The sequence below is a fragment of the Protomyctophum parallelum genome (genome assembly GCF_964188405.1).
Source record: "Protomyctophum parallelum genome assembly, chromosome: 17".
NCBI lineage: Eukaryota > Metazoa > Chordata > Actinopteri > Myctophiformes > Myctophidae > Protomyctophum > Protomyctophum parallelum.
Window position 1 is genome coordinate 13,883,207 of NC_139719.1, and position 15,633 is coordinate 13,898,839.

A 15,633-nucleotide genomic window follows, 5' to 3' on the forward strand; every position below is an offset into this window, starting at 1 on the left:
CCCTTAAGCAAGTGTTGCAAAAACCATCCTGCCCCAGCCCTCCCTGCCCCAGCCTGCCCCTGCCCCAGCCTGCCCCTGCCCCCCAGCCCCAGCCTGCCCCTGCCCCCAGCCCTCCCTGCCCCTGCCCTCCCTAGCCTGCCCCTGCCCCAGCCCAGCCTGCCCCTGCCCCAGCCCTCCCTGCCCCAGCCTGCCCGTGCCCCAGCTGTCCCTGCCCCTGCCCAGCCTGCCCCTTGCCCCAGCCCAGCCTGCCCCTGCCCCAGCCCTCCCTGCCCCTGCCCCCAGCCCAGCCTGCCCCTGCCCCAGCCCTCCCTGCCCCTGCCCCAGCCTGCTTGTATCGATGATGGCACGATATTAGCCCTTTATTACCTAATTCAGCTACAACGGCGGACATGCTGGGGCGCAATCACCTTGAGCGGCGGGCGATTGGTGTGTCGCCGCAAGGCCTGACGCGACTTCCCCCAGCAGTCCGTTTTAATGGTGTCAGCAGTACGTCGGCGGGCTTTCCATTAGTGCCGTGTGTGTGTGTGTGTGTGTGTGTGTGGGTCAGTGACAGTTTTTCACACAGCACTGCGGAGGTGTTACACCCTGCCTGTTTGTGTGTGCGTGCGTGGGTCAATGTGGAGGTGTAACACCCCCGCCTGTTGCTGTAAAGCACATTAGGAATGACTGTGGCTGTTGTTATGGTATATCAAGGCGCACGTGCGTGAGTGTGTGTGTACTTATATTGATACACTTGTGAGGACCAAAATGTCCCCACAAGTATAGTATAGTGGAATTTGACATAACTAGACATTGTGATTGTGGACCATTTCCCTGGTTGGATGTTTTAGTGTAAAACTATATATATTATTATATATATTTTGGATTTACAGTAGGCATGGTACAAAAACATGGCAATACATAAAATTCATAAAAACAGTCATCATGGAATACGGTATCTATATAGTATATAATGAAACTGTTATGCGTATACACTATAGAGTGCTATGTCTTAATTTGAGCCTTTGCATACCTGTACGGTGGAGGCCAACCACCCTGTTGTGTCAGACAGTGGCCATGCCCTGCATGAGTCCCCAGGGCAGGGGGGGGGTTCAGCCACCATGGAGGAGACAGACAGAGGGGGAAACGTGTCTGCATTCAAGGGTTCCGTGCCCCCAGGAGCAAGGAGCGTGTCTCCCCTAATGACGCTGCGCCTCCCCCCCAAGGAGGAGGAGGAGGCCTGATTGTTTTGGTACACAAGCCATTTATATGAATACATTAAACATGTTTACCACTTCCACCTAGCCTTGACAGAGAGAGAGAGAGAGAGAGGTTCATGATCCATTAGTTCTATGGACGTGGATAAAGCTTATCATTGTCTAGCATCCCTCTACCTCTCGGAATGTTTTGTATCCTGCAGAGAGGAGACACGCAGCGCCTTTACGTTCTATTAACCTGTCAACACCGGGAACGCATCCTTGTCACTTTAGATTTTAGCTAAAGAAAGATAGCATACAGTATGTAGCTATTTAAAAAATACCAGATATTATGCCATGCTGCGCTTGGGAGTTTGTATGTCTGCTGCCTATTTATTTATTTATTTTTAATTGAGAGATTTTGTGCAAATCTTTGAATATAGATATATTTGTTTTACACATGAAAATGTTTGAGAACCACTGAAACGTACTGTAAGTGTTTTCAGTAGATACTGTTATGACTTAGAAGTCATTTAGTAGAATCAGCTCTGAATGGGTTAACAGGCTAGCAGCTTCCCTTTGAAGGCGGGGGTGTGTGTAGGCGCCTCGAAATGATGTTTGTATTTGTCTGCAGAACTGTGCGACTGTGACGGTTCAAAGCAGTCCCTCGTACTTATTAGCGGAGATGAGGTTATATTCCCACTTTCGGTGGCCTTTTGTTCCACATCATTTAGTGTCCAAGATCTGAACGTTACCCCGCCCACTGTAGAGCACCGCAGTGCCAGCTCCTGACAAATCATGACACATAAACACACTGTTTTGGACCGGACAAATAATTAGGAAAGAAGAAAAACTAGAATGTGTTGTACCCTGTCCTTTTTCTTCTTCTTTTAAACACATCCGTAATAGGGAATCCAATCGACGGATGCATTGTACGTGTGTACGCGTCCTAGCGCATCCTCAATGACCTTCGGCCACTGTACGCTTCACTCTAATAATAATAATTAATCTCTGAGGTAGCGCGGCGGAACCAGTTAAATCAATTCTTTCTGAAACGTCTATGGAGAAAATTCTGTTCCGGTGCCTAGGGATGCACCGATCCGATACTCGTATCGGAGATCGGCGCCGATCCAGGCTAAAATTCTAGATCGGGTATCGGATCGGTGGCCGATCCATTATCCGATCCGATCCGATCCGATCCGATAATTATGTGTAATTACAGTATGAAAACAACTCTACCTCCTCTGTGACACAGCAGTGTAGTAATTGACAGTATAACATGTGGAATGCAGCCAGGCTAGCCTGCGCACACATTAACCTGGTTTAATTGTTGCACAGTTATTTAATAAATAATTCAGTGCATTTATATCTGTGTTTGTTACATTTTGTTTTACAAAGTTGGGAAAGTAATGTTTAAGTCAAGCCTTGATGTTGCCTTACACAAAATAATGATTCCAGACTCCACACAGTGAGGCATACAGCTTAATAGGTTATTACGTTTCTTTGTGGGGGGTATCGGATCGGTACTCTGTATCGGCAGATACTGGACCCCCCATGTATCGAAATCGGTATCGAATGCCAAAAAGCCGGATCGGTGCATCCCTACCGGTGCCCTCGAAGGGTGCGGGTCCTGCGGGACTGCGATGCTCTATTGTTGTCCAAATCAAAGAGACAGAGAGCGTTCTTCAAGACAAAATTGATTACTTTATTAACACGTTTGAACAGTATGGCGGTACAATAATACAACTATGCTATAAAGAGAGGATAAACATTGTTTTTACCCCCCAGAGGTGGGCTCGATAGCGCTGTGAAAAAAAGGTAAGAGGTATCATGTATGTATAGGCCTCATGTGTCAGCGGGTGATGGGGAACGCAGTCATGCAGAGCAGAAGACCCCCCCCCTGATTATAAAGAGATAATCCAATCCTCTCTCTCTCTCTGTCTCTCTCTGTCTCTCTCTCTCTCTGTCTCTCTCTCTCTCTCTGCCATACTCCACTGCCTTTCATAGTGGTTCGCCCCGTGCAGCCCTCCCTGCATCTCCTCGCTCGCCCGTTTTATTCCCTTTATTACGGCTCCCACTCAATACATATATTTCACCCCACCTTGAAACGGAGACACGCACACACTCAAACACACGCACGCACGCACGCACGCACTCAAACACACGCACTCAAACACACGCATGCACGCACCACACACTCACACACTTCAGTAGCTTTTGTCGTGCATCTCCCATCACTTTGTTGTGTAAACGCCTGCCGTGCACTTTGCAAGTACATCACCTGTTTCTCAACGGCTGGTCCCGGGGCCCCGCGGGGCCCCCCAGGGGACCACCGTATGGAACCCTCAGGGGGTCTCTGTACTCAGTGTACTGTAACTCTGAGACTGCACAATTATTAGGATTGTATTCTTCTGGGACCCATGCATGTACAATATTCTGAGAGTTAAAGGAAGACTTCACTCATTTTCAACCTATATATGCTATATGTTCATATTATTGGTACCTCAGGCTCACTAATGCTGATATGGTACAGTATGTTTCTTTTCCTTCTCTGTCTGTGTCTCAGTAGAGGGCTGTGGACCACCTACAGTGACATCATCGGCAGTTTGTATTGTATTTCTTTATTGTTCAAACGAGATTTAATTTCATTTAATTTTTTTAAGAACAATGTCTTCCATTAGGCTATAGCATTATTGTAACCTTCCAGGAATAGATTAACCTGACTCCGCCAGATGGTGGCAGCAGTGAGCTCCTTCTCCTGCTCCCATCTGGTCTCTCTCTCGGTCAAAATGGTTTAAATTAGCTTGGATTCCCCATCGATGATGTCACTGGTATACATCGGGACTCTGAAGTGTCCACACTGTTCCTCTGAGGCGTACAGACTCGGTAGACAAAAATGGTGCCAAAATATCATGAGCATCAGTAGTGAGGACCAATGCTATGAGCGTAGGTTGAAACTGGTGAAGTTGTCCTTTTAAATGAACTTAAAAGATACGGTCTACCATTCATTTTAAATGAACTTAAATGATACGGTCTACCATTCATTTTAAATGAACTTAAAAGATATGGTCTACCATTCATTTTAAATGAACTTAAAAGATACGGTATACCATTCATTTTCAACGGAAACTTCCACGTGAAGCTACGAAGCAAATTCCACGTTTGTAGCTGCTGCAGAATATACAAAGATACAAAGCTACAAATATGAATCTTTGCATCTCTGCATGTGTGAACGCAGCACCATTTGGGGGTCCGTTTGGTTCCATTCGTTACACTCTCAGAGTCACAGACCCGCGCGGGTCCATTTGCACCATGGATGTGTGCCCACACACACGCACACTGTGCACTATAACCAGCTGAATTCGAGGCAAACAAGTTCACACAAGGTAACGGCACAGAGCAAAACAATAAATGCTAACATCTGTGAGACAAAAAAAAAGAGCAAATAAAGCTCTCGTAATTGCATCTGCTGTCATATCTCCCCCGTCCCCTGATTTTAATATTTAATTTGGCTCTTGTTAGTCATTAAGAGATGTAATGAAGTACTGGTGTTTAATTAGTGGCAAGTTGAATAATGGCTAAATTAAATTGTACATTGATTGTTCTGTTTTATTGTCTGGGTCTTGTCGCTGCAATGACTGTAGCGTACTGGGGAGTCCCCCACCCCGCTGTTATGAGCTGTGTTGATAGAGAGACTAAAGGAGAGCGAGGGAGAGAGAGAGAGAGATGCTGTTGAGAGAAGAAGACAACCACCTCACTTCACTTTCTTTTGAACTCACTGCTGTGTGTGTGTGTGTGTGTGTGTGTGTGTGTGTGTGTGTGTGCGTGTGCGCGTGCGTGCGTGCGTGCGTGCGTGTCTCATCAATAACCACAAGGTCAGACCAAAGAGTATTAAAAGGATAGAGACTGATCTGGCGCGAAGCTCCGCCCCCTCCGCTATTCATGTCAGTGGAAGTTGCTCAGTGGCGTTTTGAAGCACCCGGAAGGACCGTCTACTTCCGCCTTTTTTCGCCGATTCAGCATTTGGAGTCAGACGGGCAGTTCTCTCAGTGCTGTTCAGAGTGGACTCTGTTAGGAAGCTGCGGCTGGGGATTTGTCCGGCTTGTAAAAGGGCTTACAGCCTCTTTGTGTCACCGGCCAGCCCTTTGAAGGGGCCGAGGGAGACACCTGCTGGTGGCTCCAGGGCACAAAGGAACAGAAAGGGCCCCGGGACCAGGGGGCCCCAGGACCAGGGGACCAGGGCTCAGCCTTCCGTCGTGGCACTGCAGGCATGTACGGCACGGCAGCTAGAACCGGTGACGGCAGCGGTATTACGGCAGACGGCAGAGGTATAACGGCAGCGGTATAACGGCAGACTGCAGCGGTATAACGGCAGACTGCAGCGGTATAACGGCAGACTGCAGCGGTATAACTGCAGACTGCAGCGGTATATTTAATCTTTTTCCCGTTCCGTGCCGTCCAGCAGGTTTTGTGTTTGCCGTCTGCCGCTTGCCTGATTCCATGTGAACGCAGCATTAATCTTCCTGGGGCAATAATACAACAATATGCATCGTAGAGGAAGGCTGGTTGCACGAGGCTAAGCATACACAATATAAGGCCTCTGTGTCGTCACGTGCATGGTGCCTTTCTTGGTGATACATAATGCAGTCATTCTGAAGCTTTTTGTATTTCAACGAGTAAATATCTGGCAGTGGTGGAAATGTTTTAGCCTACTTAAGTAAAAGTATCAATACTGCAATGTAGGAAATACGATGTTACAAGTGATCAAGTCCGGAATTCAAAATTGACTTGAGTAAAAGTACAAAAGTATTGGTATCAAAATGTACTTAAAGTACCAAAAGTTGAAAGAACACATTATGCAGAATGTCCCATTTCAATTAAGTTTTCAAATGTATACAAATCTGTTCACAATGCGACGCATGACTGTGATGATCACATATGGTTACAGTTCTTAACTGATCTCGTATGTATGACAGAGGACAATTTCACAATGAATTAAAATCTCTTGTCCGAGTCGTGAAGGAGTTAACAAACAAATGCCTTCCATCTGCGGGCAAAGGCGGAAGGCAAAAAGCTCACCCCATGTGTTTATTTATTTTTAGTTTTTTTCTATTTTTTTCTATGAGCGCTTTAATTTATGGAGAGGAATGTACCAGCTTTCCCTCTCTCTGTCTCTCTGTCTGTGTCTCTGTCTGTCTGTGTCTCTGTCTGTCTCTCTGTCTGTGTCTCTGTCTGTCTCTCTGTCTGTGTCTCTGTCTGTCTCTCTGTCTCTCTGTCTGTGTCTCTGTCTCTCTGTCTGTGTCTCTGTCTGTGTCTCTCTGTCTCTCTGTGTCTCTGTCTCTCTCTCTCTCTCTCTGTCTGTCTCTCTGTGTCTCTGTGTCTCTGTCTGTGTCTCTCTGTCTCTCTGTCTCTGTCTCTGTCTCTGTCTCTGTCTCTGTCTCTGTCTCTGTCTCTGTCTCTGTCTCTGTCTCTGTCTCTGTCTCTGTCTCTCTCTCTCTCTCTCTCTCTCTCTCTCTCTATCTCTCTCTAGCTCTCTAGCTCTCTCTCTCTCTCTCTCTCTCTCTCTCTCTCTCTCTCTCTCTCTCTCTCTCTCTCTCTCTCTCTCTCTCTCTCTCTACAGGCATGATAAAAGCTCTTTAACTGTCTAGTGCAGCCAGTAGATTACCGGCCCTGCCGTGCCGTTAAGTCCGGCCAGAGACCTCGGAGAGGCTCCGTACGAAATAAATAGCAGACCTACAAGCTCTACGAGAGCCACAATGAAGCTACAGGCTTAGTGAGCTGGCTTGCAGGTCTGCTGTTTCGCGGGGGGTTTATCCGCCTTTCTACTAAATACAACATCAATCCCTTAAGTGAGCATTATCAGTATGGTGCAATGCACCGTCTTCTCTCTCTCTCTCTTGTCTCTGTCTTGCCCTCTCGCCCTCACCTCACCGGTACTTTGTGTGCTCTGGAATTCTTACACTAGTGTGAAGGTAATGGAGACGGAAGTCAAGTGGGGGCTGGGGAAGAAGAGTGGTGCGTGAGTGCGTCAGTGAGTGAGTGCCGTGCGTGCATGCGTGCGTGCGTGCGTGCAAGTGTGTGTCACAGAGAAAGCCAGGGAGAGTGATGAGCAGACATGCCTGAGTGAGAGATGACACACCGGAGGGAGGGAGAGAGAGAGAGAGAGAGAGAGAGAAATGCACCATGTAATCATGGCAACCATGCAGGAAAGAGAGGGAGGAGAGAGAGAGAGAGATAGAGCCAGACATGAAGGCCGAGATAAAAGGAAGGTAGAGACGGAGGAAGATGGAGAGGCATTTTCCCTTCCGTGACGTGCGCGTATTAATTCACCAGGGGGGCCCACGCTCGCTCCCTCGCCAGCCAGCTCGCTCGGCACCAAGCCGAGGGTCACCGTGAGTTATGGCTGGTTGCGAGTACGTACGCAGCGTGATATTTATTTGACGGTGAGCGAGACATTAAATCAGCAGCCCCCCCCCCCCCCCCTTGCCCCACAGGTGAAATTGATAACCTCTAATGTCAGGCTGTAATGCTTTTAAAACTCGCGATAATGTTATGTATAGCGTTTCAGATCGCGGAAGTGTGTGTGTGCGCGTGTGTGTGTGCGCGTGTGCGCGTGCGAGTATCATAATGCCTGCCTGATTTTAAATGTGGTTGCGTGCTGAAAATAGCTGATCTACAAGCTCACATAAAATGACTTCTCCACTGTAACATTATACCGGTACAGTCTAGTTTTTATTTTTGACAAAATTGTCAATATATCTAGCCTTAGTTTCAGTCGTCATAGCTTAGTTTTTATTATGCTTTCATCAGAGGAAAACAAAATCAACACTGGTATGTGTATGTGTGTGTGTGCGTGGCATGCGTATGTGTGAGTGCGCGTCATGTAGTAGAACATGAATCTAGGAGGAACATGTCTGGACCCATGAGGGTACAGACATAATTGTTAAGCAGAGAATGACATAATGGCACAGTAATGTAAACAGAGAGCCAAGGCCATGCTCTCACTCACTGCCTGTAATGTAATGTAGTGTAATGGGTGGAAGCAAAGCTTCTCTTCTCTCTCACGAGCCCCGGCTGCCTCTCCCTGCTCTGAGGTAATCCTGCTTCCACTGCAGGGTGGAGGACCCAGCAAACACACACTGTATGGCCACACGTATCAAACGCTGCATGCATGTTCTGTGTTCTGTCTGCGTTTGGTGGCCGCCTCGATGCTTTTCCAATGGGAGTCACATGGTTTAACCCATTCTGGGCGGGAACCCCTTTTGGTGTTAGCATTATGTTACGCTTTAGCTATTGAAAAATAGCAGATCTACAAGCTCATAGCTCGCCACCGAGTGGCACGCTACAAGCTTGTAGGTCTGCTTTTTTTGAAAAATCACACCTGTGTGAACCGAGTGGTGCAACTCCCCTCTCCCCCCTCCTCTCTCTCTCTCTCTCTCTCTCTCTCTCATTAGCAGGCAGCAGGCACAGCATACCCCTCTCTCTGTTTCTGGTGCCCCCTACTGGTATAAATAAGTCACATACTCACACAGGTACACAAACAAACAGGTACACGGACATTGCTAGTTGTAGGAGTGGTTGCACCACTCAAAAATCGAAGAACGACTGACATAGAAACAAAGCTTTTTCAGTTTCGCCCTCTGTGGTCAAACCATGTGACTCCCATTAGAAAAGCATTGAGGCAGCCATCAAACACAGACAGAACACAGAACATGCGTGTTCTGTACGTGTGTATGAGTACCAATGTGTAAAAGTATCAATGCTGCAATGTAGAACTATACTAGTAAAAGTATCAATGCTGCAATGTAGAACTATACTAGTAAAAGTATCAATGCTGCAATGTAGAACTATACTAGTAAAAGTAACAATGCTGCAATGTAGAACTATACTAGTAAAAGTATCAATGCTGCAATGTAGAACTATACTAGTAAAAGTATCAATGCTGCAATGTAGAACTATACTAGTAAAAGTATCAATGCTGCAATGTAGAACTATACTAGTAAAAGTAACAATGCTGCAATGTAGAACTATACTAGTAAAAGTATCAATGCTGCAATGTAGAACTATACTAGTAAAAGTATCAATGCTGCAATGTAGAACTATACTAGTAAAAGTATCAATGCTGCAATGTAGAACTATACTAGTAAAAGTATCAATGCTGCAATGTAGAACTATACTAGTAAAAGTAACAATGCTGCAATGTAGAACTATACTAGTAAAAGTATCAATGCTGCAATGTAGAACTATACTAGTAAAAGTATCAATGCTGCAATGTAGAACTATACTAGTAAAAGTATCAATGCTGCAATGTAGAACTATACTAGTAAAAGTAACAATGCTGCAATGTAGAACTATACTAGTAAAAGTATCAATGCTGCAATGTAGAACTATACTAGTAAAAGTATCAATGCTGCAATGTAGAACTATACTAGTAAAAGTATCAATGCTGCAATGTAGAACTATACTAGTAAAAGTATCAATGCTGCAATGTAGAACTATACTAGTAAAAGTATCAATGCTGCAATGTAGAACTATACTAGTAAAAGTATCAATGCTGCAATGTAGAACTATACTAGTAAAAGTAGCAATGCTGCAATGTAGAACTATACTAGTAAAAGTATCAATGCTGCAATGTAGAACTATACTAGTAAAAGTATCAATGCTGCAATGTAGAACTATACTAGTAAAAGTCTGGAATTCAAAATTGTAAGTACAAAAGTATCGGTATCAAAATGTACTTAAAGTATAAGAGTAAAAGTAGTCATTGTGCAGAATGTCCCAGTTCACAAGTTTGAAATGTATGAAATTATTTTGAAAATACCAGATCTACAAGCTCACAATGTGACGCATATCCGAAATGTATATAGGGTTGACGTGGTTACTGTATGTTTTGTAATAATAATCACAATCTAGCTAGGCTACAAAGAAACAAAAGTTTTCAAATAATTGTAGCGAAGTAAAAGTACAATATCTGTCTCTGAGATGTAGTGGAGTAGAAGTAAAATTATTGGAAATTGGAAATTTATAGTCAAGTAAAAACAAAGTAACCAAGTACGTTTACTTACAGATTGCGCACATTTGAGAAGTTCACATGTCCTGCCATGATTGGCTGCAGTTCAGCATTGTCCTGCCATTGGCTGCATGTCCTCACATGTTGTGCCATTCATTGGCTGCAGTTTAGCAGATTGTCAGTGCATTGTCAGAACAAAGTCAGTGAGAATTTGCCAAGGTGTTATTATAGCTTAATTCTAATGCCGATTTCTCTGAATAGATTTAGTTCCTCTGCTTGAAGTTCTGAGGAGTGACACTTTGGGGAGCAAAGCGGTATAATTAGCAGGGCTAAGTAAGCAGTGAATAAAACCCAGCAGGGAAAACATGCATTTTCAGGAAACCTTCATGAAAAGATCAGGAAAGCGTCAAGTGAACAGTTGGAATGGCACATCTGTAAGTACTGTACTGTACTGTACTTTGAGGTACAATGTTGATGTATGTTTTAGGGGTCAGGAGCGCGAGGCGTGCTGGGGGGGTGGAGGGGGGGGGGGGGGGGTCAGGAGTGCGGGGGGAGGGGTCAGGAGCGTGGGGCCCCCATGCAGGCCAGGCAACGTCTCTGCTTGTTGTAACGTTGAACCGCACGCATCCAGGGCTTGTTAAGGATGTCACAGAGGGGTCTGGGGGAGCAATGTCATCCTTTGAGCTGCTCCGATGGTGCTGCTTGTCACCTGCCAAATCGATATCGCCCTGCTCGGCTTCCAGTGCACAGACACTCACTCACGCACGCACGCACGCATGGGAGTGTGCATGCTTTCACGAGACCAATGATACGTACTCGCTAACCTGCAATATCCTGGTGGTGGTGATGGGGGTTGGCAGCTTCCCGGGAAGATCGCTTTGAAACAGTGTTTTGTCTCTGTCCCCTCCAGAGCGCTCTGTAACAGTGTTTTATCTCTGTCTCTGTCCCCTCCAGAGCGCTCTGTAACAGTGTTTTGTCTCTGTCTCTGTCCCCTCCAGAACGCTCTGTAACAGTGTTTTGTCTCTGTCTCTGTCCCCTCCAGAGCGCTCTGTAACAGTGTTTTGTCTCTGTCTCTGTCCCCTCTGTAACAGTGTTTTGTCTCTGTCTCTGTCCCCTCTGTAACAGTGTTTTATCTCTGTCTCTGTCCCCTCCAGAGCGCTCTGTAACAGTGTTTTGTCTCTGTCCCCTCCAGAACGCTCTGTAACAGTGTTTTGTCTCTGTCCCCTCCAGAACGCTCTGTAACAGTGTTTTGTCTCTGTCCCCTCCAGAGCGCTCTGTAACAGTGTTTTGTCTCTGTCTCTGTCCCCTCCAGAGCGCTCTGTAACAGTGTTTTGTCTCTGTCTCTGTCCCCTCCAGAGCGCTCTGTAACAGTGTTTTGTCTCTGTCTCTGTCCCCTCCAGAGCGCTCTGTAACAGTGTTTTATCTCTGTCTCTGTCCCCTCCAGAGCGCTCTGTAACAGTGTTTTATCTCTGTCTCTGTCCCCTCCAGAGCGCTCTGTAACAGTGTTTTATCTCTGTCTCTGTCCCCTCCAGAACGCTCTGTAACAGTGTTTTGTCTCTGTCTCTGTCCCCTCCAGAACGCTCTGTAACAGTGTTTTGTCTCTGTCTCTGTCCCCTCCAGAACGCTCTGTAACAGTGTTTTGTCTCTGTCTCTGTCCCCTCCAGAGCGCTCTGTAACAGTGTTTTATCTCTGTCTCTGTCCCCTCCAGAACGCTCTGTAACAGTGTTTTGTCTCTGTCTCTGTCCCCTCCAGAGCGCTCTGTAACAGTGTTTTGTCTCTGTCCCCTCCAGAGCGCTCTGTAACAGTGTTTTATCTCTGTCTCTGTCCCCTCCAGAGCGCTCTGTAACAGTGTTTTGTCTCTGTCTCTGTCCCCTCCAGAACGCTCTGTAACAGTGTTTTGTCTCTGTCTCTGTCTCCTCTGTAACAGTGTATTGTCTCTGTCTCCTCTGTAACAGTGTATTGTCTCTGTCTCCTCTGTAACAGTGTTCTGTCTCTGTCTCTGTCCCCTCTGTAACAGTGTATTGTCTCTGTCTCCTCTGTAACAGTGTTTTGTCTCTGTCTCTGTCCCCTCCAGAGCGCCACCGTTTGATGGCTGGCAGGTAGAGCCCCAACACACAGAGAGAGAGAGAGAGGACAATCAACATGAACTCTATTCCGTCGATGGACAGACACATACAGCAGACAAACGATCGTCTGCTATGCATCAAACAGGTCAGTCTGCTTCCCTCCCTCACTCCCGGGACGACTTAAACACAGAAACACTCACGTCAAAGTAGATGAACCATTTACTGAAACAAATGCAATACAGTCAGACTTAAGGCGTTAAAGGCTCTCCGCTCTGGGAGATGTTCTCTGAATTTTGTCTAAGCAGCATGCTTAAAGCGAAATCAGGGAACGTTAGCAAAACCCCCGTAGGGATACAATACTATACCGGTAATACATAAACAGTAAGCAGCGATGCATTGACATTGATATTTAGCTTGATAAATCTTGAACCAGCAGACATACTGTACATTCACAAGTATTTGAGCCCATGCCAGACTCTGATCAGAAGGTGGAGGCTGGGGTGGTGGAGGCAGCAGCAGCAACAGTATAGGCTATATAAATGCACCAGTTACCACAGGCGAATGGACAGACAGACAGAGCCTTTTATCAGGGCTATAGCGGTGCATGGACTGACTCAGGTTACTGACTGACTGACTGGGGGTCAAAGACGGTGTTCCTCTCCTGTCTGTCCCGTCTCAATCCGACCACCACTCAACTCTCCTTTGTTCTCCTGCTGTCCTGGCAAGCCTACAGGATGAGACTCTGGCAGAATTAAACGTGCGCTCTATACGTGCGCAAAAAAAACCCCCGGGGCTACGGGGAGAGGAGGGGTTGGGGGGGATACAGCCCCCCCTTTGATCTCTCATTTAACTTTGACGGCGCTGTTTTGTTTGCTTTCTTCTGGCGTTGTTGTGTGTCCTGTCCTGCTTCCACCCCAACCACACACACACACACACACACACCCTTATTCCCTCCTTTTTCTTTTATTTCCCCTTTTCGTTTTTCTTTCTTATTTTTTTGTTGCAGTTTCACCTCCTGAGAAGAAAAAAAAACGGAGTAGAGGAAAGACAGATTGTTTGAGACATTCTGTAAAGCGTGTTCACACACATCACTGCAATGTCTGTCTACTCTGCTGCTCTCTCTCTCTCTCTCTCTGCCACCCTCGGTGGGGAGGAGAGAGCGCCTCGCTATTAAGAGCTCTGCTGAGAGATTGAATTGTCCTGGGACTCGGCTCAGAGAGAGAGAGAGAAAGAGAATGAATGAGGGGGTGGTTGGGGGGCATTGAGAGAGGAAGGGAGTGAGGGAGAGAGAGAGAGAGAGAGAGAGAGAGAGAGAGAGAGAATGAGGGGTGGGTGGCATTGAGAGAGAGAGAGAGAGAGAGAGTTAAGGCCCCTCGTTGTAGAGAAAGGCTTTGATGTTTCACAGGTAATAAGCGCAACACATGCTCTCTGTGTCTCTCTGTCTCTCTTCTCGTGTGTCTAAAACTCCGGAGGGCTCATGTAACTGCTGAGGGTCCATTCAGCTATACTCTCATCTCTGTTGGATATATATATATACTATTTGATATAATAATCCTCCCTCCACCTATTCATTAGTCTTATAGGGGGCGGACCTGGACTCGTGCACTGTGCGTGCGTGCGTGCGTGCTGGTGACATTTTGCTGTCATGACATGACTCCAAGCCCAACAGGACCGCGGTGTGACAGTATATAGTCCCGAGAAGAGGAAGGGGGAGGTCAAATGTAGCCATTAGCCTCCCCCCCCCTATATAGGCACATATTTAACCACTTAAACCCCCTATACTTCCACGACCGGGGGTCCCCCAGGGGTCTGTAAGCCCCCCCCCCCACACACACACACACGCAACGCCGCCGTGAGTGTGTAGAGCGAGCGGTGCGAGCGCCTATTTTGGCGTAGCGTTTGTTCACCTATTGTAACAACGTAACGTAACCAGAACAGGGGCCGCTAAAGGTTCACGCCCCCTCCCCCCCCCCAACCCCGATGTCAGCGGCACATGGGCAAACATGCCAATTAGACAGATCCATGGCCATGGGGGTGGGCGGGGGTGGCGGGGAGGTCTCCGATTCATCAAATAAATGGTTAAACTGCAGGGTTATTTTTCCAGACCCCGGCCAGTGAGAGCCATGCTATAGCGCCCTGCTAATAGAGGCAGCTTTGTGCGGCGCGGCCCGGCGGACAATCAGGGGGTTTGGGGAAAGGCCTGTATAATAAATAGCATTTATGTCCTGCCAATTAGACTAGCGCTGAGCCCATTCAGTACAGCCCTCCATTCTCCTCTGCCTCTCTCTCTCTCTCTCTCTCTCTCTCTCTCTCTCTGCACACACAGCCAGGGCCGATCGACAGGGGAGATCAGAACAATTAACTCGCCATCTCCCCCTCGCGGCTCGCCCATTGTCCAATATCCCACCCATTACAATAATTAAGGGGAAATAATGTAAACCAATCCAGCTGTTTTGCTTTTTAATTGAAAGTGTGCGCCGCGCACCGCAAGGAGGGAGGAAAAAAAAAACCTGGGCGTCTTGAAAGCTAAAATATGGATAGGAATATGAATGAAGACCCTCTTCCAGTGTTGCCAGATTGTGTGAGAGAAACAAGCAACCATGTTTATGAAAACAAGCCACTCCTCAACATTCGCAATTTAAAATCTAATATTCTCTGCTATTTTCCAAAAAACTTCGGAAAAATAGACTTTTCTTTTCAATATTAAAATTATTTAACACACATTTGGTATGGGGGTCCCTGAATATTTTCAAATGGGGTCCACATGTCAGTCCATGAACATGTTTAAACATTGGTTTAATGCACACAAACCACAGTATTTACAAGCAACTTTATAGAAAAAGCGAATCAAAAGTCGCTTATAATAAACGGACATGGCAACAGTGCCCTCTTCATTCCTTCCCATTGTGCTGCTGTTGTGTTGGTGTTGTGTTGTGTTGTGCTGTGTTGTGTTGTGTTGTGTTGTGTTGTGTTGTGTTGTGCTGTGCTGTGCTGTGCTGTGTTGTGTTGTGTTGTGTTGTGCTGTGTTGTGTTGTGTTGTGTTGTGTTGTGTTGTGTTGTGTTGTGTTGTGCTGTGCTGTGCTGTGCTGTGCTGTGCTGTGCTGTGCTGTGCTGTGCTGTGCTGTGCTGTGCTGTGCTGTGTTGTGTTGTTGTGGGGGATGATGTGACACGTCTTGTCTCAACGTCCCCGGCCAGTTCGGGGACAAATTGATTTTGTTGCTCGAATGATGAATTACTGCCGAGCGCTGATGATAAAGTGTAGGAAATTGGAATCGGTTGTTTGTGATTGAATCGCGCGCGGGGAGGGGGGGGGGGGGGGGGGGTTGAATCGCAAATCATTACGGCGGGCGGACTGTTTTGTTGTTGTATCATTGTACTAATG

The 15,633-nt window shown here is 46.7% G+C and overlaps 1 protein-coding gene across 4 annotated transcripts in view; it reads left to right on the forward strand.

The window, feature by feature from the left end:
- LOC310875082 (zinc finger MIZ domain-containing protein 1-like) overlaps positions 1-15,633 on the forward strand; it is a 235,131-nt gene that overhangs the window by 135,044 nt on the left and 84,454 nt on the right. For all 4 annotated transcript variants that reach the window (XM_083788135.1, XM_083788138.1, XM_083788136.1 and 1 more), the window contains one exon: positions 12,260-12,396. In XM_083788135.1, coding sequence (XP_083644261.1) covers positions 12,328-12,396 — 69 coding nt within the window. In that variant the 5' untranslated portion in view covers positions 12,260-12,327. The remainder of the gene's footprint in view (positions 1-12,259; positions 12,397-15,633) is intronic.